The sequence below is a fragment of the Mobula birostris genome, chromosome 4, assembly GCF_030028105.1.
Source record: "Mobula birostris isolate sMobBir1 chromosome 4, sMobBir1.hap1, whole genome shotgun sequence".
Taxonomy (NCBI): Eukaryota; Metazoa; Chordata; class Chondrichthyes; order Myliobatiformes; family Myliobatidae; genus Mobula; species Mobula birostris.
Window position 1 is genome coordinate 174415356 of NC_092373.1, and position 23138 is coordinate 174438493.

Consider the following 23138-nt stretch of genomic DNA (forward strand, 5'->3'; position numbering starts at 1 on the left):
TCATGGTGCTTGACACAGTACCGTAGGATGAAGTCACAATGCATTGGGTGACAAACCAAACTGTGTACAGCCTGTGACCATATGTGATGCATTGGGATACAGAAATAGTTATAATACCACCATTACTACATTTTGCTCTGGATACCCAGGCACATTCAAAGCACCCATCACTTGTATCCATGTTTCAGCAAGTTAAAACACTATAGTGACAACTAGGTAATTCACAAATGAAGAAATTTTATTAAATAGTAAATTTCCTTCCTTGTCATGCCGCCGCAAAATCCATGGATTGACCCACACTTGGACATCATCTCAAAGCTGCTGAGGAAATGGAGGTAACTTGTCAAGCACGGTCTGCTGACAAGCCGCAGCTTCAATACAGAGTTCCAGCAGTGTAGGTATGGACTAGAGATTCCAAATGTAATACATTCATCAGTATTTAATCTCTATATTTTTGTTCCCTTAATATATGAAAATGACATGGTTTCTAAACCTTTTCTCTCCACAACCATTTCACATTTATCAGTATACAAATGCCAAATGCAGTGTCAGAGTAAAGTTTCTCTGAGCAGCAATATTGGGCCTGGGTCTAAAACTCTCCATAGCAAAAAAAATATCAAGTGACCATCACGAATCAGTACTTTTCTTTAAAATTAGCTTCTTTCTCTTCTAAAATTAGCAAATATAAATACTTCAATTCATCCTGTGTCTCAGAACCTTTAAGTAACACATATTTTGGCTTTAGTTACAGGTGTGGTACTATTGAGAACAAGAGCTTGTCTGTTCAATGGGAAAGACTTCCAGATCGACCTGGGGTGTGTCTAACATCATGGACAAACCGCTTGCTCTTTTCCCGAGTTCTAGGTGTCAACTTCTTGCATTGACATCCTTCTAGAGTTTGTGATGTCATTTCCAAATATGGTGAAGTACAAATATGGAAAACCGCAAGTAATTCTCGTTTCACCCTCGGCAGAGCAGTGACAGAATCTTCCCCTTATCACCAAGTTTAATCTGTACCTCTTCAAATCTGAAAATGCCCCTGAATAGGTCAGGCTGCCAGGATCCACCCTAATCTTGGCAGTGATCCTGCCATATATCACATCTCTGGAAGAACATCTGACCTGCAAGCACCTCCGGTATGACCCTGTGGTGGAGGGGAGAGACAAAGAAAAGTCCATTTTAATTGAGCAGAGAAACTGTACTCTTTAAATCATCCTTTGCTTTTTCTTTATCTTGAATCCTACTTTTTGAAGTTAAAGTCTCAAGCATCAACCTCCCTCAACACACTGACTTGTTCCTCCCCATCAGAGAATCCTGAAGATCCACACTCAATGATTTAGGAACAGTTCTTCCCCTCCACTATCAGATTTCTGAACAATCCATGAACACTACCTTGTTACTCCTTATTGTTTTGCACTGTATCTTTATTTTGTTATTTTTAGCAACTTTTTAAAATCTTGCACCGTACTGCTTCCGCAAAAACAAATTTCACAACATGTAAGTCATTCTAAAGTTATTCATACATTGCACTACGCAGTGTAAAGAACATTTGGAGGAATGATATTCCCTTGGGGCTACCCTCTGTAAAGGCTGGTGTGGATCAGAACGAATACACTGATGGAAATGGGTGGGTTGCTCAATAAGAGAAGGATGTTGTGACAGGTGTAATAAAGACAGTGTGAGGAACTATCAATGCTGAGCAGAAGGGCCTGCTTCTGTGCAGTAGAATCTGCATTTACTGAGAATCAACCCCAAGGTTATCAACAGGGTAATAACCAAACCCTTAAAGTCTTCCCCAATGTCAGTGATCATGTGGGTTCTATTCAAAGTTGTTCATCATCACATGCACACATACATGTATGCACAGGAGAAATGAAAAACTGAGTGGACCGTGGGCTCATTAACACTACCTCACTGACATAAGACATGCTGGAAATCTTCAGCGGCACACATAAATACTGGAGGAACTCAGCAAGTCAGGAGTCCCCCAAAATGTCAACTGCTTATTCCCCTCCACTGACATTGCCTGATGCGCTGAATTCTTCCAGCATTTAGTGTGTAACACTTCTTCATTATTTGTCTTTTTCACTGATAATCATTTTTATGCTTTGCACTGCACTGCTGCTGTTAACATATGACATATGTCAGTGATTACTTACAGCAGCTTTACAAGGCATCACAGCAGTGTTCACAAGCAAAACATCTATTTTTTAAAAAGTCACAAAACAAAATCACAACTAAAAAAAAGTCCATTTTAGTGCAAAGTGATCAAAGTGGTCATCTTATACTGTAAGTGAAGGGAACCTCCATGTAAAAGCACAAGCCTCAGGAATAAACCAATGCCAAGTCACTACTCACTCAGGCAAGCGTGGTCATTACTGTATCTTCATTTTCACCTTGTACATTTCTCTCCTCAACTGGTTGTGTGTTTGTAGCTCCTCTACACATTCCCAACTTCCTCCTTCCATTATACTTCCTGCGATAACAACTATACACAGAAAAGTTGGGAGAAATGGAGGTCTTTGAAAAATATTCCTCATAAATTGAATCACACTCTTCTACTTCTACGCAAGTCAGACAGTTTGCTTTCCTCAGAAATACCAAGAGAAAATGTAATATTTTTATAGAACAAATTTCTCAGCCTATAGCCCAAGATCTGGTTCCTCCCTGATTTCAAAGTGAATCTAATACCTTGATTCCTTGAACACCTCGCACGGTTACAAATCGACAAATTTAGTGAAAATCTTATTTTTCCGTGACTCTAAGTATGCTCTGTATTTAGCTTAAACCAATTTAGTCTTGCAGAAGCTGACATCAATATTTATCCTAACCTTAATTAGGGTTTTATTTATGCTTTCTGTTCAAAAACCTGGTGAGTTCATAACAAACTTGCAAAAAAAAGACTAAATGGTGGAAGCATTTGAACTTCTTTAAAAATAATTACAAGTGGAACTTATCAAAGAGTCTGTGCTGTACTTCTCTATGACTCTGTAACAGTATTTAATTTTACATCCACCTTTTAATACATGGTTCTTGGATATCTCCAAGTTGCCTCTTCACATAACCAATCTTGCTCTGTCTATGTACAAACACACACACACACACATACATATATGTATATACATATACTCTCTCTCTCTCCCCCCATCTCTGCCAGGTATCATCTTCTTGAAGGACTTGCCTGTGCCTTCTTCAATCCCTTGACACAATTATGTGCTTTTCTCCTCCACTGATTGGCTGCCCAGACTCACAATCACAAGCCATCCAGTACAGCCACAAAGCATCTCACAAACTCATGTTTGTTAATCCCCTCCATGGGCACTATTACAGCCAAACCCTTTTACTCCCTGCCATTTCACAGGAACACAGCACACCAGCTTGGCTTCATTCAAACGCTGCCCCTGACTTGATGTATATATTCAGATGGCACAACCATGGCTAACAAGAGCAGTCATAGCCAACATAAAAGTCAATGACAGGGCATATAAAAGAGCAAAGATTAGTGGATTAGTGGAAGAGCAAAAGTTAGGGGATTGGGAAGCTTCTAAAAACCAACAGAAGGCAACTAAAAAGTCACTTAGAAGGTAAAGATGGAACACACAAGTGCGCGAGCCAATAATATTAAAGAGGATACCAAATATTTCTTCAGACACATGAAGTGTAAAAGAGTGGCACGAATGGATATTGGACTGCTGGAAAATGATGCTGGAGAGGTCATACTGGGGGACAACAAAATAGTGGCCAAACTGACTAAGTATTTTGCATCAGTTTTGACTGTGGAAGCCACTAGCAGTATGGCAGAAGTTCCAGGTGTCAGGAGGCATGAAGTGTGTGAAGTTACCATAACTAGAGAGAAGGTTTTTGGGAAACTGAAAGGTCTGAAGGTAGATAGGTCACCAGAACCAGTTCTGAAAGAAATGACTGAAGAGATTGTGGAGGCACTAAGAATCACTTGATTCTAGAATGGTTCTGGAAGACTAAAAAATTGCAAATATCACTCCACTCTTCAAGAAGGGAGGGAGGCAGAAGAAAGGAAATTATAGGCCAGTTAGTCTGGCCTCAGTGGTTGGGAAGATGTTGAAGTCGATTATTAAAGATGAGGTCTCAGGGCACTTGGAGGAATATGATAAAATAGGCCGTAGTCAGCATGGTTTCCTCAAGGGAAAACCTAGCCTGACAAATCTGTTGGAATTCTTTGAAGAAGTAACAAGCAGGATAGACAAAGGAGAATATGTTGATGTTGTGTACTTGCATTTTCAGAACGTCTTTGACAAAGTGCCACACATGAGGCTGCTTAACAAGCTACGAACCCATGGCATTACAGAAAAGATTCTAGCATGGATAAAGCAGTGGCTGATTGACAGGAGGCAAAGAATGGGAATGAAGGGAGCCTTTTCTGACTGACTGCCGGTGAGGTGGTGGTCCATAGGGGTCTGTGTTGTTAATTACTCTTTTTATGTTATATGTCAATGATGGAATTGATGGCTTTGTTGTAAAGTTTGATGACGATATGAAGATAGATGGAGGGGCAGGTAGTTTTAAGGAAGTAGAGAGACCAGAGAAGAATTTTAAAAAATTAGGAGAATTGTCAAATAAATGCCAGATGGAGTACATGGTCATGCACTTCGTTTGAAGAAATGAAAAGGTTGACTATTTTCTAAATGGGGATAAAAAACAAAAAACCGAGACTCAAAGGGACTTGGGAGTCCTTGTGCAGGATTCTCCTAGTTAATTTGCAGGTTGAGTCAATGGTGAGGAAGGCAAATGCAATGTTAGCATTCATTTCAAGTCGACTAGAATATGAAAGCAAGGATGTCATGTTGAAACTTTATAAAGCACTGGTGAGGCCTCACAGAGTACTGTGAACAGATTTGGGCCCTTTATCTTAGAAAGGATGTGCTGAATATGGAGAGGGTTCAAAGGAGGTTATTGAAAATGATTGAAGGATTGAATGGCTTGTCATATGAGGAGCGTTTGATGGCTCTGGGCCTGTATTACTCAAATTCAGAAGAATGAGAAATAACCTCATTGAAACCTATTGAATGGTGAAAGGCCTTGATAGGATGGGCGTGGAGAGGATGCTTCCTATGGTGGGAGAGTCTAAGACCAGAGAACACAGCCTCAGAATAGAGGGTCGTCCTTTTAGAACAGAGATGAGGAGGAATTTTTTTTAGCCAGAGAATGGTAAATCTGTGGAACTCTTTGCCACCGGTAGCTGTGGAGTCCAAGTCTTTATCTATATTTAAGGCAGAGGGATAGATTCTTGATTGCTCAGGGCATGAAGGGATCCGTGGACAAGGCAAGAGATTGGAGCTGAAAGGAAAATTGGATCAGCCGGTGCAATGACGGAGAAGACTCGATGGGCCAAATGGCCTAATTCTGCTCCTATATTTTATGGTCTTAACCTCGATGACTGCCTTGCTGTGTATCTTACCCCTTACCTAGGATTCTGAATGCTTACTAAATTATCTTGTATGCCACAGATCGAGATAATTCAACAATATGACTAATAGAACACCAGTCATATAACTTAATATGAGCAGAAACTAATTAAATTATTAAACTTATACTAAAGCTTTATCCTTGGAAACAAAGCGTGACCTCTTTCTGTCAGATGAAGAAAAACAAATGTGTTCAGATGTTACATGATCCCACACATCAGTCTGCTCTGATATTTAATAATATCATGGTTTATTTGGACAATAATTTCAACATTACATATCAGCCTACCCTTCCCCCACCCCAGCAACCCTCCACCACAGACAAAGGGTCTTTAGCTTGAAATGTTTACTGTTTCTGTCACCAGAGATGCTTCTTGACCTGCTGTTTTCCACATTTTGATTTTTGTTGTAGTTTTTTAAAATTATCTTTTATCTCATTGCTTATCAAGTACCTAATGGTGCATTAAGATATTCGAAAAATCTGCCTCCAACCCCTTTATGGCCTCAAACCCTCAGGAAATAACAATAATCACCACACCTGTCTTAACTGGGCAATTCATTTTTATGGTAACTCCTTATTCTAGATTCTCCCACAAGAGAAAACATCATCTCCACATGCACCCTATCAAGATGCAACAAAGTCTTACAAGTTTCAATCCAGTTCTTTCACTCTTCTAAACTCCTGCCTCTCCAACCTATCCCCATAAGGAAGCTTGGCCTTTCCAAGAGCTACCTGCAGTTTCTGAGGATGTAACCAGACATAGTCTAACACTTAACTGCACACAAATACAGATGATAATTATCAGTATTATGAGCACCACCATCGCCAGAACCAGACCCATGATGATGAATTGGTCGCGCTCTCCCATCAGATAGAGCATGTCTACCATTTCACACCGAGATCCAATGTAGCCAGAATAACATCTGTTGAGAAAAGATCAAAGCACCAGTTAGTTTTACAATATCTTCCTGAAGTCAAAAGCAGTGGACTAAGTTGGGTGATTATTTATGGTAACTTGCTTTCCCAGTTATTGGTGAGCGATGAATCACTTATCTCTGGGAGTGAGGACTGACCCAGTTTTCTCCAACATTCCAGCCTCACAGCTAAATGGTACAGTGGAGCTGCTGCCTCAGAGTGTCAGAAACCCAGGTTCAATCCCGATTCAGGTATTCCCTGTGTAGAGCTTGTACATTCTCTGCGACCATATGGGCTTCCTCTCAAATCTCAAAGACACGTGACTCAGTAGGTTAACTGGTTAACTGTAAATTGCCACTAGTGTGAAGGTAAGGGGTAGAAGCTGGGGGAGATTTCTTGGTGTAAATGGATGGGTGATGGTTGGTGTGGGTTCAGTGAGCCGTGCTGTATCTCTCTATAACTCTTCACTCACGTGTTCACCAGAAACTGGTGCTGAAACTACATGGTTGTTGCAGACACTTGTTCTGTAGACCCTTCAATGTGGAGTCGTTTAAGATAATCAAAGGGTAACTGGGAGCATGAACAAACAAGTAAATTATTTCTCAGTAGGGAAGTCAAAATATATATTTAAGGCAGAGGTCGATAGATGCTTGATTGGTCAGGACATGAAGGGATATGGGAGAAGGCAGGAGAATAGGGCTGAGAGGAAAATTGTTGAAACAGTGAAGCAGACTAGATGGACCAAATGACCTAATTCTTCACCAATATCCTATGGTCATATGATCTAAAAGGGGAACCTGAACAAGAGGCATCAAGGGTAGTGATAGGAAGCTCTTCTTCACACAAGGACAGCTGAAATCTGCAACTCCCTCAAAACGAAATCAACTGAGGATGGGGTTGTGAAACCTTAGAACTAGCGCTGACAGATTTTGTCGGTTGGGGAGATGGTGAAGTTAACGTAGAGATTAGGTACCACTGGTGCTGTCCACATAGTTTTCACATAGGTGCTTCAATTTCCTCCTACATTACATGGGTTGGCAGGTTCACTGGCCACTGTAAATTCCCTCTGGGGGATTGAATTTGGGGAGGTCCATGAGAATACGGGGATTGGTTTAGCAGTGGTTGATATCCACCACAGACTCAATGGGCCGAAGGGCCTGCTTATGAGCTGTTATCTATAACCATCCATCTAATAGTAGAACAAGCAGATCAGAGCGCCTTTCTGTTCCTACTCCCTGATCTATTCCCACAGCTGGCGATCACTGACATGAGATCAATGTTGAAATCATTCACAGTATCACACTGCATCTGGGAGCATGTTGCAATAAAGATTCATAGGAATGTGTGGTTTGAAATATTATATTGATCTTTCAGCCAACAGATTATCTGCTGCCAGTGAGAGTTTGCTGTGGAATTTGGCTGCTTTGTTCCCTACAACCATGATGCCACTTCAAAGGAATTTCAGGGGTTGTCAAGCAATATAGTACAGAGTTTGAGACAAGGTTACACAAGCTGGAGTCAACAGTGACTGAATCACGGCCAATAATTGTAAAGATGGAAGTCTCAAACAGGTTTTGATCAATAACTTACATACAGGAAGGCTGCTGTTCTGACACCAAGAAGCGACATTGACCTTGGATACAGTAGTCCTGCAACCATTCTGGACACTTGCTGAAGTGCCCTGACTGGGAAGTTTCTGTAAGAGAATCTGAACATAAAGAAAGTATTTTATTCATTCAAACAAAGGAGGTGTTTTTTTTCTTACTAGTGTGAGTGCAATAACAAGATGAGGGAACCCTGAAAGCTACTGTTAGAATTAAAGAGAGACACAAGAAACTGAAGATGCTGGAATCTGAAGCATCACACAAAGAGGTGAAGGAAATCAATGAGTCAGGCAACACTCATGGAGGGAAATAGACAAGGTGAAGGGTCCTTCCACAGATGCTGCCTGACCTTCAAGTTACTCCAGCACAGCAATGCTGTGTTGCAAATGGAATTAAAGGCACATTTCAATTTACTGATTATTGAATTAGAGTGAACCTTTCAAGAGGTAATTAGTCATTCAAATATACAGAATAATGAATCAGGAGGTCACTTCTAGTAGTCTCCATTTGCACAATCAGCTATCAATATATCATGACTAGAATCCGCCCATTTCCATGCTGCTCATAATCACTTGGCACGTTTAGTCCATTACAACAGTGACTTCCCCAAGGATCGGCACCTTGTTGTGGTGGAGAGGCTTGTGAGTTCCTCAGAGTCAGAGAATATTGCCTTCTGGAGCTTAGCTGATTTCGCTCAGATTTCCTCTACTTCCTGAGAAAGCTAAAGAAATTTGGCCTGTCCCCTAAAACCCTCACTAATTTTTATAAATGCACCGTAGAAAGCATTCTTCTAGGGTGCATCACAACCTGGTATGGAAGTTGTCCTGTCCAAGACCGGAAGAAGCTGCAGAAGATCATGAACATGGCGCAGTACATCACACAAACCAATCTTCCATCCTTGAATTCACTTTACACCGCACGCTGTCAGAGCAGTACTGCCAGGACAATCAAGGACACGACCCACCCAGCCAACATACTTTTCCTCCCTCTTCCCTCCAGGAGAAGGCTCAGGAGCTTGAAGACTCGTATGGCCAGATTTGGGAACTGCTTCTTTCCAACTGTGATAGGACTACTGAACGGATCCTGACCCGGATCTAGGCCGTACCCTCCAAATATCCGGACCTGCTTCTTGGTTTTTTTGCACTATATGTTTTCCCTTTTCTATTTATGATTTATAATTTAAATTTTTATTATATTTACAATCGTTTTGTACTCCGGGAGCGCGAAGCACAGAATCAAGTATCGCTGTGATGATTGTACGCTCTAGTATCAATTGTTTGGCGACAATAAAATAAAGTAATGGTTGTGAGATCTTACTATGTTCAAATTGAGCACAGTTTTTGAAGTTCGAAATTTATATTCTCCTTTCATTTAAATTAATTCCACTGCTTGGCTAATGATACAGATACAGATAACCAACCCTTTTCAATGTGCATTAAGAAACCAATTTCCTCTCAAAATTCCAACAGAAGGAATGATGAACGATTTTTGCTGTGCTATTCAATATTGAAAGGACACTTGGAAAAATAAAACTGCCTTCACATTGCAAACTCATGCTATTCACATTTTTGGCTCAGGAACAGGTTGACAATAGGAGGGGTTCCATTCTCAATGCCAACAAGGTGGAGCCTTTCACCAGATGACCTTAGTTTCTACCACACCCACAATTTCTTATAATGTCACTACATTTTAGGTACGTTGCATCACACATCAAAAGGTTTTGTAACTATTTTGTTTCTAGTAATAAACACATTAGACAAAAGTGCTGGCCTTCAGACAAATACAGGCAAATCTCTCAGGTACTTAAAATTTTATAAGAGCAAACTCAACTGTTGCTGCACCCAAATTTTTTTAAAACTCCACCTTGTTGGGGATTTTCCAGTGAGTTACCAGAAAAGCATTCTTCCATTTGGAAATTAATCTAGGTCAATTCCAGCCTCTCAATTAACAGAACTCCGTTTAAACATGCCAACTATTCTCATTATTCAAAAGGGTGTCTTGTATTTTATTTTCACCCTATTTTGTACCTCGTGTCTCAGAACACTTTGCAGCTATTGTAATACTTTCGGAAGTGTGATCATTTTCACAATTAGGAAATGCAGCAGCCAAGTTAAGTACAACTAACTCCCTCAACAACCTTTCGGAGGCAATGCCTCAGACTGATGACTTAGCTGCAAATCTGGTTCAGTGGGCTCTGAGGTGGCTGATGAGGCTAATTTAGCAACTATAGGTTCTGCCACAGATGGAGCAAGAGGTGCCTTGACAGGGTTCATAGTGTGTAAGGTGGTCCACTCCTTCCACGGTGCCTCTGTGTAACCCTGAATGTTGAACTAAAAGTTCTCAGTACCATCTCTTTCAACTTTGAATGGTCACATGCTAATAACGCAGTAAGTTGTTTTCCCGATTTTATAGTATAAATACATAGTGCGGGAATAGGAAAGACAACCTGTTCGAAAATGATGCCGGGGATCTTTAACATAGAAGAAGTAAATATGGCCCGCATCTCATCTCAAACACGGCACTCCCTCTGCATAATACCAAGAGTGCCAATGTTGATTTTGTTCTACGGTGTCCACAGTGAGACACAAGCCCAGCCTAGTGTTCTGGTAAATCAGTTGATTTAAAAGGAATTCCCAGCTATCAGCTGAATTGTAGATCCAATTTAATACAAGCCTTTGACCTTGTCACCAGTGACATAGAGACTATTTTAGTCTACAAAATGCTGGAGGAACTCAGCAGGCTTTCGGTGTTATGTGTGTGTTACTCAGGGTTCCCAGCATCTGCAAAACCTCATGCCTAGACTTTACCCCATCCATTCTGTCTCAACTACACAAAATGAAACTGGTCAATGTTTAACTCATTTCCCCTCGTGACCTAGATCAATAGTATCACCAGAATCAGATCAGGATAGGCAGAATCTTTTTCTTACAACACTGTGATATGTGTGCAGTTCTGGTCACCCTATCACATGAAGGATTGTGGTGCCTTCAGAGAGGGTGCTAGAGAGATTCACCAGGATGTTACTTGGATTAGAGGATGCAAGCTACCTCTTAAACACCTCTATTGTATCTGCTTTCACCACTACTCACGGCAGCCCATCAAACCAGACTCTATGCTAAAACAGATTTACACCATGCATTTCCTTTAAACTATCCCATATTTTCTTAAATGCATGTCCTCTAGTACTTCACATTTCTACCCTGGGAAAAAGATTCTGACAGTCTACCTTATATATACCTCTCATTATTTTATAAACCTATCAGGTCTCTCCTCAGCCTCCAGAGAAAACAACACAAGTTTGTCCAACTTCTGACAGTGCCTAATCCAGGCAACATGCTGGTAAATCTCTTCTTCACCTTCTCAAATCTTCCATATCCTTCCTTTAAGGAGATGACCAGAACTGCCCACAGCACTCCATGTGCAGCCTAACCAAAGTTTTATACAACTGTAACAGTTACAGAAATGAAAACTCTCCCCTCATCTGGTTGCAGTGACTGGTCAGTGAGGATATTGGATTGTTGTATGTTCACTGATGTTACTGAAGGAAGGACACCTGCTGACCTTACCCTGTATCTGTGACTCCACACCCACCTGGGAAATAGCGCAGCAAACCACAGAGCTCCAGGGCAATAATGTATGGGCAATAAATACTGGCCTTGCCTGGAAATAAATTTACTAAATATTACTGCCAGGCTGAGGTTAGGTGGAATTCCTAAAAAGATTATGGAATATCATTGTGTGATCAGGTAGGACTTCTAGTTTGGGGATTGATGGTGACCACTGCGGTAAATCTAAACCTTTGCTCCTAGCCCTTACCTCGGTCACCTCTCCTACCCCAGCACCCTTTGTCCTGCCCTTCCTCCCCACATTTCCTTTCTCAATTTTTATTTAACCATACCCAAAATAACAAATTTGGCAAGGACAAAACCAAAGCTGAAGAGTTATTCAAAAAGGCTTTAGTGAGACAAGGAATACAAGTACAGAGGGACCTCTATAATAGGATTCTCACACTATACTAGCTGCAAAGAGACCCACTGAAAAGTTTGTCCACAAAGTTTATAATGCAATTATCTAGAGATGAGAGTCTTAATGATCCTCCCATTTTCAGTCACACCCTCCACAGCTGGATTCAAGATCCCTCAGCCCCATTTCCAACACAGATGAACAACTTCCATCATGTGACTGATGTTCTACAACTCTGTCTTATCCTGAAATGTTGAGGGAAGGTCTGAAAGATTGCAAAAAGAAATGCAGAGTAAAAAGCCAGGATGCTGCAGCAACCTTTTCTAACTGGGCACCACATGTTACGCAGGATGTTAAGTTATTGAAAAGGGCATGGAGAGGGTTTACAGAGAACACTGCGGATACAGGGGAGCCAGAGATGTGACAAGACTGCAGAAGATGAGGTTGCCCTTCTTACCAGTGACAAAATTGGCATGAGATCTAATAGGCTCAAAATTATGTGGGGTTTAATGGAATACATTAGGAGAAACAGTTTCTGGAGCCAAGAGGTTGGATAACCAGAAGTCAATATTTAGAGAAATGATAAGAGAATTTGTGTGGTTATCTCCTTTTCAAAAAAAAAACCTCTGGAATGTGCTGCTTGATAGACCAGTAAAAGATTTACCAGGGAACTGAATAATTTTTTCACGCAACCACACTCTCCTGTCTGATCACCTACAATACCCTTTTCCTTTGCCAATGTGTAAGAAGGCTGCAGCTTCAAACTCCACTGCAGAAATTTGGGCACTCGACGGAGACTGACTCAATGGTCTGAAGGCCCATTGCCCTGTGCAAGGTGACAAATTGGTTTATTATAGTCATATGGACTGAGAATCGGTGACAATCTAGTCTTGCATCCCATTTATACAGATCAATTCATTACAACAGCGCATTGAGGTAGTATAAAACAGTACCAGAATGCAGAATAAACCATTACAGAGAAAGTACAATACAGATACACAGTAAAATACAAGGCCCTAATGAGGTAGATTGTGTGGCAAAGAGTCCATCTCATTGTACTAGGGGACTAATCAATAGTCTTTTAACAATGGGACAGAATCTGTCCTTGAGTCTGGAGTTACATGCTTACCAGGGTATTTGTATCTTCTTCTCAATGGGAAGGGAGATGGAAGTAAGAATACACTATATTTTAGATAAGACATTACACCAGAAATCTTGAAAATGAACAAAGTCTGCAGATCTAAAATAAAATAGAAAATGTTGGAAACACTTAACAGGTCAAGCTGCATCTGTGGGAAGAGAAACAATTAACATTTCAAGTTAAAAACAGGAAGTTTTAGATTTTCAGCATCTTTTAAAGTTTTTTTGATTTTTGTATACTTATTGAATTCACTGTCACTTCTCTCCTGGGAATGCTAAACCTGGAGAAGCTCCACTTTGTCATCCAAATAAATTTCTTTCCACCTCTCTAGCTTTTTTCATCCTCAAAAGGTCTCTGTCCATCACAACTATTCTGTCACAACACTTCAGCCACAAGGGTTTTGACGAACTGTTTCTCTTCTCACAGATGCCACTTGACCTTCCAAGTGTTTCTAGTGTTTTCTGATTTTATATTTCACCCATATCCCCTCAGGTCTCTCAGGCAGAGCTGAGATTTACACCACACGATTTTTGAGAGGGGTAAGGAAACGACAGCCATCAAGAGCAATTATCTAATAAAGATCGATTATTTATTAACACATTTCTGTCTGTGGGGATCTTGCATTAACACAGACTGCCTGCCTTACTTCCTACATTTCAAGATTTCCTAGATTTACTGTCTGAAATCTGAGGTGACAGACATACTATAGGAAAACGAGGTGTTTATAAGAGATGTGGAAGAGTTTACTCAGAAGCGGTGGGATGTAAATGAAAGTGATGCTGTTGATACTAATTAGTTTACAGCTCAGCTATATATATATTGCTGCTATGACAACCTAAAAGCAGCATACTCCTGGGGGATGACAGGTTTACTGCAGAAAGCCATCACAACCTGTTATGGGCTCCCTCTTCCATGAAGTTCCATACTCCTACTGCACCCTCTACCACCCTTTCACAATGTCCCAGGGTGCCTCAACAGACAATGAGGTACACTTGAAGCATAGTTACTAATGTAGCAGGTAGGTTAGACATGGGGTACTAGTGAGATCCCTCTCAAAATTGAGTTTACTGTCATATGCACAGGTGCAATGAAAAACATACTTGCAACAGCATCATAGGCACATAGCATCAGATAGGTAGCATTCACAGAATGAACATAAATTAAACATAAACTATATACAGTTACAGTATACAAAAACAATTAGAATAAAATACAATGTTCATTGCACTGCCATTACAATATACTGAGGAAGTGATTAGGGTTTTGGCGACTGGTTCAAGAACCAAATAGTTGAAAGGAAGTAGCTGTTCTTGAACTTGGTGGTATGAATTTCAGGCTTCCGCACCTTGTACCTAATGGTAGCTGTGAGAAGACAGCATCATCCCAAGGATCTGAAGGTGTAGGCAGAGCATGGTTTTAATGTCACCCAACAGATGGTTCATCTGACAGTGCAGCATCCCCCCAGTACTGCACCGGCTTATCAGTCTGGATATCCAAAACTTGGAAATGTACTGGAGATTTCAAAAGTTCAAAGTAAATTTATTATCGAAGTACATACTATATATGTTACCATATACATCACTGAGATTAATTCCTGTGGGCAAACTCAATAAGTTGAAGAAATACAATTAATTCAATGAAATACCACACCACAAAAGGATGGACAAACGACCAATGTGTAAAAGAACAACAAACTGTGTAAATATAAAATAAGTAAAAAAAAACAATAAATATCCAGAACATGAGATGAAGAGTCCTTGAAAGTGAGTTCATAGGTTCTGGGAACAGTTCAGTGGTAGGGCTAGTGATGTTGAGTGAAGTTATCCTCTCTGGTTCAAGAGCCTGATGGCTGAGGCATAATATCTGTTCCTGAACCTGGTGGTGAGAGTCCCAAGGCTCCTGTACCTCCTTCCTGATAGCAGTGGCGTGAAGAGAGCATGGCCTGAATGGTAGGGGTCCCTGATTATGGATGCTGCTTTCCTGCAACAGTACTCCATGTTGATGTGCTCAATGGTGGGGAGGGCTTTACTTGTGACGACTTGGCCATATCCTCTACTTTTTGTAGGATTTTCTATTTAAGGGCATTCGTACTTCCATACTAATCAACTAGTCAATATGCTCTTCACTACACATCTATAGAAGTTTGTCAAAGTTTTAGATGTTATGCCGAATCTTCACAAACTTCTAAGGAAGTTGAGGTGTTGCTGGGCTTTCATCATAATGGCATTTATGTGCTGGACCCAGGACAGGTCCTCTGAAATTATAACACTGAGAAATTTAAAGATGCTGATTCTCCCCACTTCTGCTCCCCTAACGAGGACTGGCTCATAGATCTCTGCTTTCCCCCTCCAGAAGTCAATAATCAGCTCCTTAGCCATGCTGACATTGAGTAACAGATTGTTGTTGTGGCACCACTCAGCCAGATTTTCTATCTCCCTCCTATACGTATGCTGATTCCTCACAACCTCTGATTCAGCCAACACTAGCAAACTTATATGGCACCGGAGCTGTATTTAGCTCCAGCATAAAGTATAAAGCAAGGGACTAAGCATACAGCCTTGTGGTGCACCTGTGCTGATGGAGATTGCAGAGATGCTTTTGCCAGTTCAAACTGAATGGGGTCTGCAAGTGAGGAAATCTAAGACCCAATTGCACAATAAGGTATTAAGGACCAGGTCTTGAAGTTTATTGATTAGTTTTAAGGGGATGATAGTGTTGAATACCAAACTATAGTTGATGAAGAGCATCCTGATGTGTGCATCTTTGCTGTCCAGATTTTCCAGGATTGAGTGAAGAGCCAATGAAATGGTATCTGCCATGGACCTGTTGTGACAGTTGGTAAATTGGAGTGGATCCAAGTCATTCCTCAGGCAGTTGATATGTTTCATCACCAACCTCTTAAAACAATTCATCACAGTGGATACAAATGCTACTGTACAGAAGTTATTGAAGCATACTTCCACGTTCTTCGTAGGCACCAGTAAGCTTGAAGCAGATGGGTACCTCAGGCTGCTGAAGCGAGAGATTAAAGATATCAGTGAACACTGCAGCCAGTTGATCAGAACAAGTCTTTAGTACTCAGCCAGGTACCCTATCTGAGCTGGATGTCTCTGTGGGTTCACCTTCCTAAAGGTTGCTCTTGCATCAGCCTCTGAGACTAAAATCACAGGGTCATCAGGGGCTGTGGGAGGTCGTGAAGGTTCCTCAATGTTTTTATGGTCAAAGTGAACATAGAAGGCATTGAGCTCATCTGGAAATGATTTACACTTGGAAATGTAAAGTGACTTTGATCAGATATAGATATGCTGTTGGAATAGGTGACAGGTAGAGAGGTAGAGTTGTTATGACTTGGCCACAGAGTTAATATATAATCCTGAGAACACAATTCTAAAGGGGTACAGGAACAAAAAGATCTCAGCATGCATGTGCACGAATTGCAGTAATTGGCAGTGCAAGCTCAGTGATCTGGTCAAGGACGGGCGGGGGAAGAGTGATTGCGCCAGTGAGAATTTAAACAAGTAACTCCCCAACATATATTGGGGTTTTGATGCCTTTCCCAATAATAGATTTCAACAACTTGAATTTATACAGCATTTTTATGGTAACACAGGCCTCCTTTTAAAAAGTGCTGCAAAACACCATTTACTACTGCGCTGTGAGCTGAACATAGGGCAGATGACTAAAGCCTTGAGGCAGGGATAAGTCAAGGAGAAAAAGTGGAAAAGGCCTAGAGTTGAGGGAATTCCTGAGTTCAGGGCCTAGGGATAGCAGTCAATGGCAAAGTGATGTAAAAAAAAAGGCAGAAGTTGAAGGAAAGCAGTGGTTTCAGAGGGCTGTAAACCTGATAGAGACAGTAGGGAGAGGGAAGGAGTATTTTAACTAGAGACACAAGAAATTTTGCAGATACCGGAAATCCTGAGCACCACACACAAAATATAATCAGTTAGAATCAGGTTTAATATCCTTAACATGTCGTGAAATTTATTGTTTTGTGGCAACAATACAGTGCAATACATGAAATATTATGTGTACATATACATACACATATATGTATGTATGTGTGTGTGTATGTATATATATTTATTAAACTATAAATAAACTAAATAAGCAGTGCAAAAAGACAGCAAAATACTGAGGTAGTGCTCATGGATTGGTTCATTATCCATTCAGACATCTGATGGAAGAGAGGAAGAGGCTGTTCCTAAAATGTTGAGTGTGTGTTTTCACACTCCTGTACCTCAAAATACTGGAGGAATTCAACAGGTCAGGCAGCATCTGTGGAGACAAATAAAGAGTCAACAGGGCTGTCCTGAAGAAGGATCTTGGCCCAAAATGTTGACTGTTCATTCCCATCTATAGATGCTGCCTCACCTGCTTAATTTATTTAACATTTTGTGTATGTTGCTAAGAATTGTAACTAAGAGCCAGGGTTTGTCAGTAAGTGGAAGGGAGATGGTCTAGCGGAACTTCAGATGGCCTGAAGTTAGGAATGCCTTGGAGGAATCCCAGCTGCAGGCAGTGAAAAGCTTGGGGTACCAACCGAGGTAGCAGGTCACACATAGGCAAATAAATCTTATTGGTGTTGGTTAGGAGATGTGGTTCAAAGCAACACAGAAAATGCTGCTGAACTGATGAAGGGTCTCAGTCTGAAACATCGACTGTTTGTTCCCCTTCACAGATGCTGCCTGAACTACTGAATACCTCTAGTGTTTTGTGTGCTGTGCTGGATCTTCAGCATCTACAGAATCTCTTGTGTTTACGATGTGATGCAAAGTTTGCCTCAGGGATACTTATTTTGTTTCACTCTTTTGAAACAATAAGAATTCTGTTCCTTTGGTATGCCCCTCAACAAGCTTGTCCAGATTAACCTAGAGAGATCACCATAGCAACAGGGAAAGAACATTAATCTCCTGAATATGACCTTTAGTCAAGCAGAAGGGAATGGAGGTGGGAGTTCAGGCGGAAGAACGTGTCACTAATCAATAATGAAAGTCACCCCACAAAACCAAAGTAAGGATAGTGTAATTAAAACTAAAATATTAATAGCAGCCTTGGAATGACAACAACCTGGTGGTGAGTTCAGGTAACATTGCAAGCTTGGGAACAAGGCTATCAGCATGTTCCTGTGGTCCATCATTAGCATCCAAATCCCAAGGCAATAATGCAATCTTAAATCCATCCACTTCCATCTTAGGTTACTTAACATGTTGACAGCACTAGGCACAATGGAAAAGCTGTTTCAATTTGCTTCAATGTACCAAGACCAGCAAGCATTTATATAGCATCGTCTTTGTCCCTTTTAGGAAGATTGAAAATCTTTTCAACTGAGATGACATTTTTGGAAGCACAGTCAGTGGTGTAAAGTAGGAAGCACAGCTGTCAGTGCATAGGGAGCTAGCTGAAGGTCTGCTTTGGAATTGGAAGGTTGAAAGGGATGTACATGGAGGTTGTGGGATCATCAATATCCTTTCCAACTACCAAAATCCATGAACTCTGCATTCTAGGGAACAAATCCATCTCAAATCACACCCATTTTGGAAATACAGCCTTTGCTGCATTCTCTGCTCTGTTGGGTTTAGATCCCGGAGCTCCTTTTCCTAATGGTGTTCTGGGAACACCATCACCACAGACTGCTACTGCATCTGTAGTTATTCAGACTTTCACTTCACTTTAAATTCAGATCTTTGGTCTAAATCTCTGACGAAGTATGGAATGGAGGTAACTTTGAGATGCCAGATCTTCTCCAAGCTGTGATAAGGTCAGAGTGGTCCAGGTGAAACCAAAATGGACACCAGTGAACTAGTGCCATTTGATAGCACTGTCGATGACACATTCTATCACCACCAATGACTGAGGTAGATGAATTGCTGTGGACAGCATTAGATGGATTGGATTTGTTCTGAAGCTTATGAACAGGATGTACCATGGCAACTTTCTGTTTTGTTTGTCCTTAATAAAGACAAACTTGCCGTGGGTTTACACTAGGACATTTTATTACTGAACTGCTTCTCAATCCTGTGTGTTTGCAACCCAGTCAACATCGTGGCTTCTGGTTCTGAGTGAACTCCTTACATTGCTTTACATCTGAAGTTCTTTATTATACACACATAATAAAACATCTTCACCCTTTGAAAGAAAAACAAACACAACTCAATGTCCTCATAAACCTGAAAGGAACAATAATCCTTTCCAACAAAGATATTCCAGGGCGTGTTCAGGACAAACTCAATGCGGCACAGCTCGATGGAATACAATTAAGTATTCCCATTTCAGCCTGCTGCAGCTGAGAATCATAACTGCATCCAAGGTCTGTACAGTAAATAAAAATGTTTTAATGTGATTGAACAATCGATCGCTGCTTAAAACCAACAAAAATAATGCCAACTGTAGTCGTAATGTCCTCACTGGGAGGACTTCTCATTGGAAACGTGGATGCTGCTCTGGGCTTCAAGTGCGTTTGAAATCATGCTTATGTTGTGCTTCAGCAAATCGCCTTGCTTCGTAAGCTTGACAGCCCTTGTGGATGAGGCCGCGTCAGGTAGGGCGGTTTTGTGCCAGCATTTCCCAGGAGGTCGTGTCTATGTCAAATGACTTCAGGGAGGCCTTTAGTGTGTCTTTGTAACGTTTCTTCTGCTCTCCATGCGAGCGTCTTCCAGCAGAGAGTTTCCCAAAAAGGAGCTGCTTGGGTATGCGATCGTCCAGCATGCGAATGACATGACCTGCCCACCGGGTCTGTGCTCTCATCAGCAGTGTGTGGACTGATGGTAGACTTGCTCTAGAGAGAACTTCAGTGTCTGGTACTTTATCTTGCCATCTGATGCCTAATATTCTGCGAAGACAAGTCATGCGGAAATGGTCGAGCTGTCTTGCATGATGTTTACTGCCATGCTAGTGCGCATGTGCCAGTCGTGCATGCAGCCTGGTACAGCCGTTCCGATCTATTCTTACTTTCTTCTCCTTACTTTTTAATTTACATTATTTTTTGTATTTTTTTTTCTCACGGTAACACGTCGAAGCTGCACCCTCTCTAACATGCTGGTAGAAAGTGTTTTATTTGGGTTTTCTTTAGCGCTGGAAATGGTTACATCCCGACACGTGGGACAGAAGCAAGGTCGCATTGTGTACTCCACGGACCAGCAAAGACTGGCTGGCTTAGCGAACAGAGCGGTGGACACCCCTGCTGAAATCCGGAGGAAAACACACAGAGGGGGATCACAAAGCTGAGGAAAGAGGACCAGGTCAAGACAACAGAGACTTTTGGAGAAGAGGGGTTCGGTGGGTCATACCGTTCCAGCTGACCGGAAGTGCACTGAGAGCGGTAAGCGTAAAGGAGTTGGGTGCTTACTGTTCTGGTTAACAACGGATGGTGCAATCCGGGGTATATTACGATTGAGGAACGTGTTTTCAGACTGGATATTGAACTTTTTACTGTTGGACTCTGGCCACATTCCACCGTGATACAACACTTGGCAGCACGGGAGGTCGTTCCTGCCTGTGGCCATCGAACGTGCAGCTCCTCCCGGAGAGGGTCAGACACCTTGAGCCAATAGACTGGTCCTGGACTTATTTCCCATCTGGCATGGTTTTGCATTTTGTTGTTTGATTGCTGGGGTTTTTTGTATTGCTATATTTACGCTCTATTCTTCGTTGGTGCGGCTGTAACGAAACCAAATTTCCCTCGGGATTACTAAAGTATATCTATCTATCTCTATGCTGAATGATGCCTTCCAGGACAGTGATGCTGGAATCAGCCTCAAGTACAGAGTGGATGGGAAGCTCTTCAACCTGAGGAGACTTCAAGCTATTACCAAAGTGAAGGAGACTGTTCTGAGAAACTTCCTCTTTGCCGATGACTGCGCCCTATGTGCTGGCTCGGAGCCAGAGATGCAAGTCAATATGGACAAATTCTCCACGGCTTGCAACAACTTTGGACTCACCATCAACATCAAAAAGACCAAAGTCATGCACCAGCCTGCTCCTCATGCACCGTACACAGAACCCAAAATCACAATCAAAGGACAGAAACTACAGGCAGTGGACCAGTTTACCTACCTTGGCAGCACCCTCTCCCGAGCAGTGACTATTGATACAGGAGTTAACTGCAGAACAGCGAAGGGACGTTCTGCTTTCGGTAGACTTTATACTTTATTGTCAGCAAACAATTGATACTAGAACGTACAATCATCACAGCGATATTTGATTCTGCGCTTCCCACACAATAGTAAATATTAAAAATTTAAATTATAAATCATAAATAGAAAATAGAAAGTAAGGTAGTACAAAAAAACCGAGAGGCAGGTCCGGATATTTGGAGAGTACGGCCCAGATCCGGGTCAAGATCCGTTCAGCAGTCTTATCACAGTTGGAAAGAAGCTGTTCCCAAATCTGGCCGTACGAGTCTTCAAGCTCCTGAGCCTTCTCCCGGAGGGAAGAGGGACAAAAAGTGTGTTGGCTGGGTGGGTCGTGTCTTTGATTATCCTGGCAGCACTGCTCCGACAGCATGAGGTGTAAAGTGAGTTCAAGGACGGAAGATTGGGTCCAAGGACTGCGCTCCACTGTATGGGAACGTTGAGGAATCAGTCCAGCAACAAAACTGAAGGTCTATAGAGCCATGGTACTCACTACCCTCCTGTATGCCTGTGAAACGTGGACTGTGTATTGAAGGCATGCAAGACCTTTCTGATAGAAGCAGCAAGAAGAAAGAATAATCTGGATGGTGGAGGTTCTAGATGATAGTTGCTGCTTTACTGTGATAATGCTCTTTGTAGGTGTGCTCAATGGTGGGGAGGACTTTACCTATGATGAACTGAACTGCCTCCATTACTTTTTGTAGCTTTTCGTTTCAAGAGCACTGGTGTTTCCATACCAGGTCATGATGCAGCCAGTCAGTATATTCTCCATGGTGCATCTATAGAAGCGTCAAATTTTGAGATGGCATGCTGAATCTTTGCAAACTTCTAAGAAAGTAGAGGCGTTGCCATGTCTTGTTTGTAATGGCACTTACATGCTGGACCCAGGACAGATCCCCTGAAATCATGATGCTGAGGAATTTAACTTTGCATATTCTCTCTACCTTGGATCGCCTGATGAGGACTAGCTCATGGACCTCTGGTTTCTTCCTACTGTAGTCAAATAGTCAACTCCTTTGTCTTGCCAGATTTTAAATCACCCTCCTATGTGCTGATTCATCACCAGCTTTGATTCAGCCAAAGACAGTGGTGATGTCAGCAAACATATATGGCATTGGAGCTGTGTTTAGCCTCTCAGTCATAAGTATAAAGCAAGCACAGCACGGAGGTAAGTACACTGCCTTGTGGTGCATCTGTGCTAACAGTGATTGTGGAAGAGATATTGCTGCCAATCCAAACTGACTGGGGTCTGTAAGTGAGGAAATCAAGGATCCAGTTGCACAAGGAGGTATTGAGGCCAAGTCTTGGAGCTTAGAGACATAGCGCTCTACAGCACAGAAGCAGATCCTTCAGACCATCTTGTCCGCGACAAACTAGTCCATTGACCTGTACCCAGACAACAGCCCTCCATACCCCTCCCATCATGTACCTGTCCAAATTTCTCTTACATATATTGAAATCAAAAGTGAACCCACCACTTCCACTGATAAATCAAACTCTCACCAGCCTCTGAATGAAGAGGTTCTCCTTCACGGTCCCTTAAACAGTTCACTTTTCACTCCTAACCCTTAACCTCTAGTTCTAGTCTCACTAACCTCAATAGAAAAAGCTTGCTGGCGCTTACCCTAGCTATATAGAAACACAGAAAACCTCCAGCACAATACAAGCCATTCAGCCCACGATGCCATGCTGAACATGTACTTAATTTAGAAATTACCTGGGGTTACACATAGACTTTTATTTTTCTAAGCTCCATGTAACTATCCAGGAATCTCTTAAAAAAACCCCATCATATTCACCTCCACCACCGTCGCTGGCAGCCCATTCCATGTACTTACCACCCTCTGCGTAAAATCTTACCCTTGACATCTCCTCTGTATCTACTTCCAAGCACCTTAAAACTGTGCCCTCTCGTGTTAGCCATTTCAGCTCCGGGAAAAAGAC

At 41.7% G+C, this 23138-nt stretch overlaps 1 protein-coding gene across 2 annotated transcripts in view; it reads right to left on the reverse strand.

The window, feature by feature from the left end:
* Positions 1–234: 234 nt before the first annotated feature.
* The window catches only part of LOC140196767 (probetacellulin-like), a 57331-nt gene continuing 34427 nt past the window's right edge, over positions 235–23138 (reverse strand). The window contains exons 3-6 of one of the 2 annotated variants that reach the window (XM_072256516.1): positions 7948–8065; positions 6280–6365; positions 2359–2488; positions 235–1144 (exon numbers count right to left, since the gene is read on the reverse strand). In XM_072256516.1, the coding sequence (XP_072112617.1) occupies positions 2376–2488; positions 6280–6365; positions 7948–8065 (317 nt within the window). In that variant the 3' untranslated portion in view covers positions 235–1144; positions 2359–2375. Of the gene's footprint in view, positions 1145–2358; positions 2489–6218; positions 6366–7947; positions 8066–23138 lie in introns of both variants that reach the window. The other variant, XM_072256514.1, reaches the window with a different exon arrangement.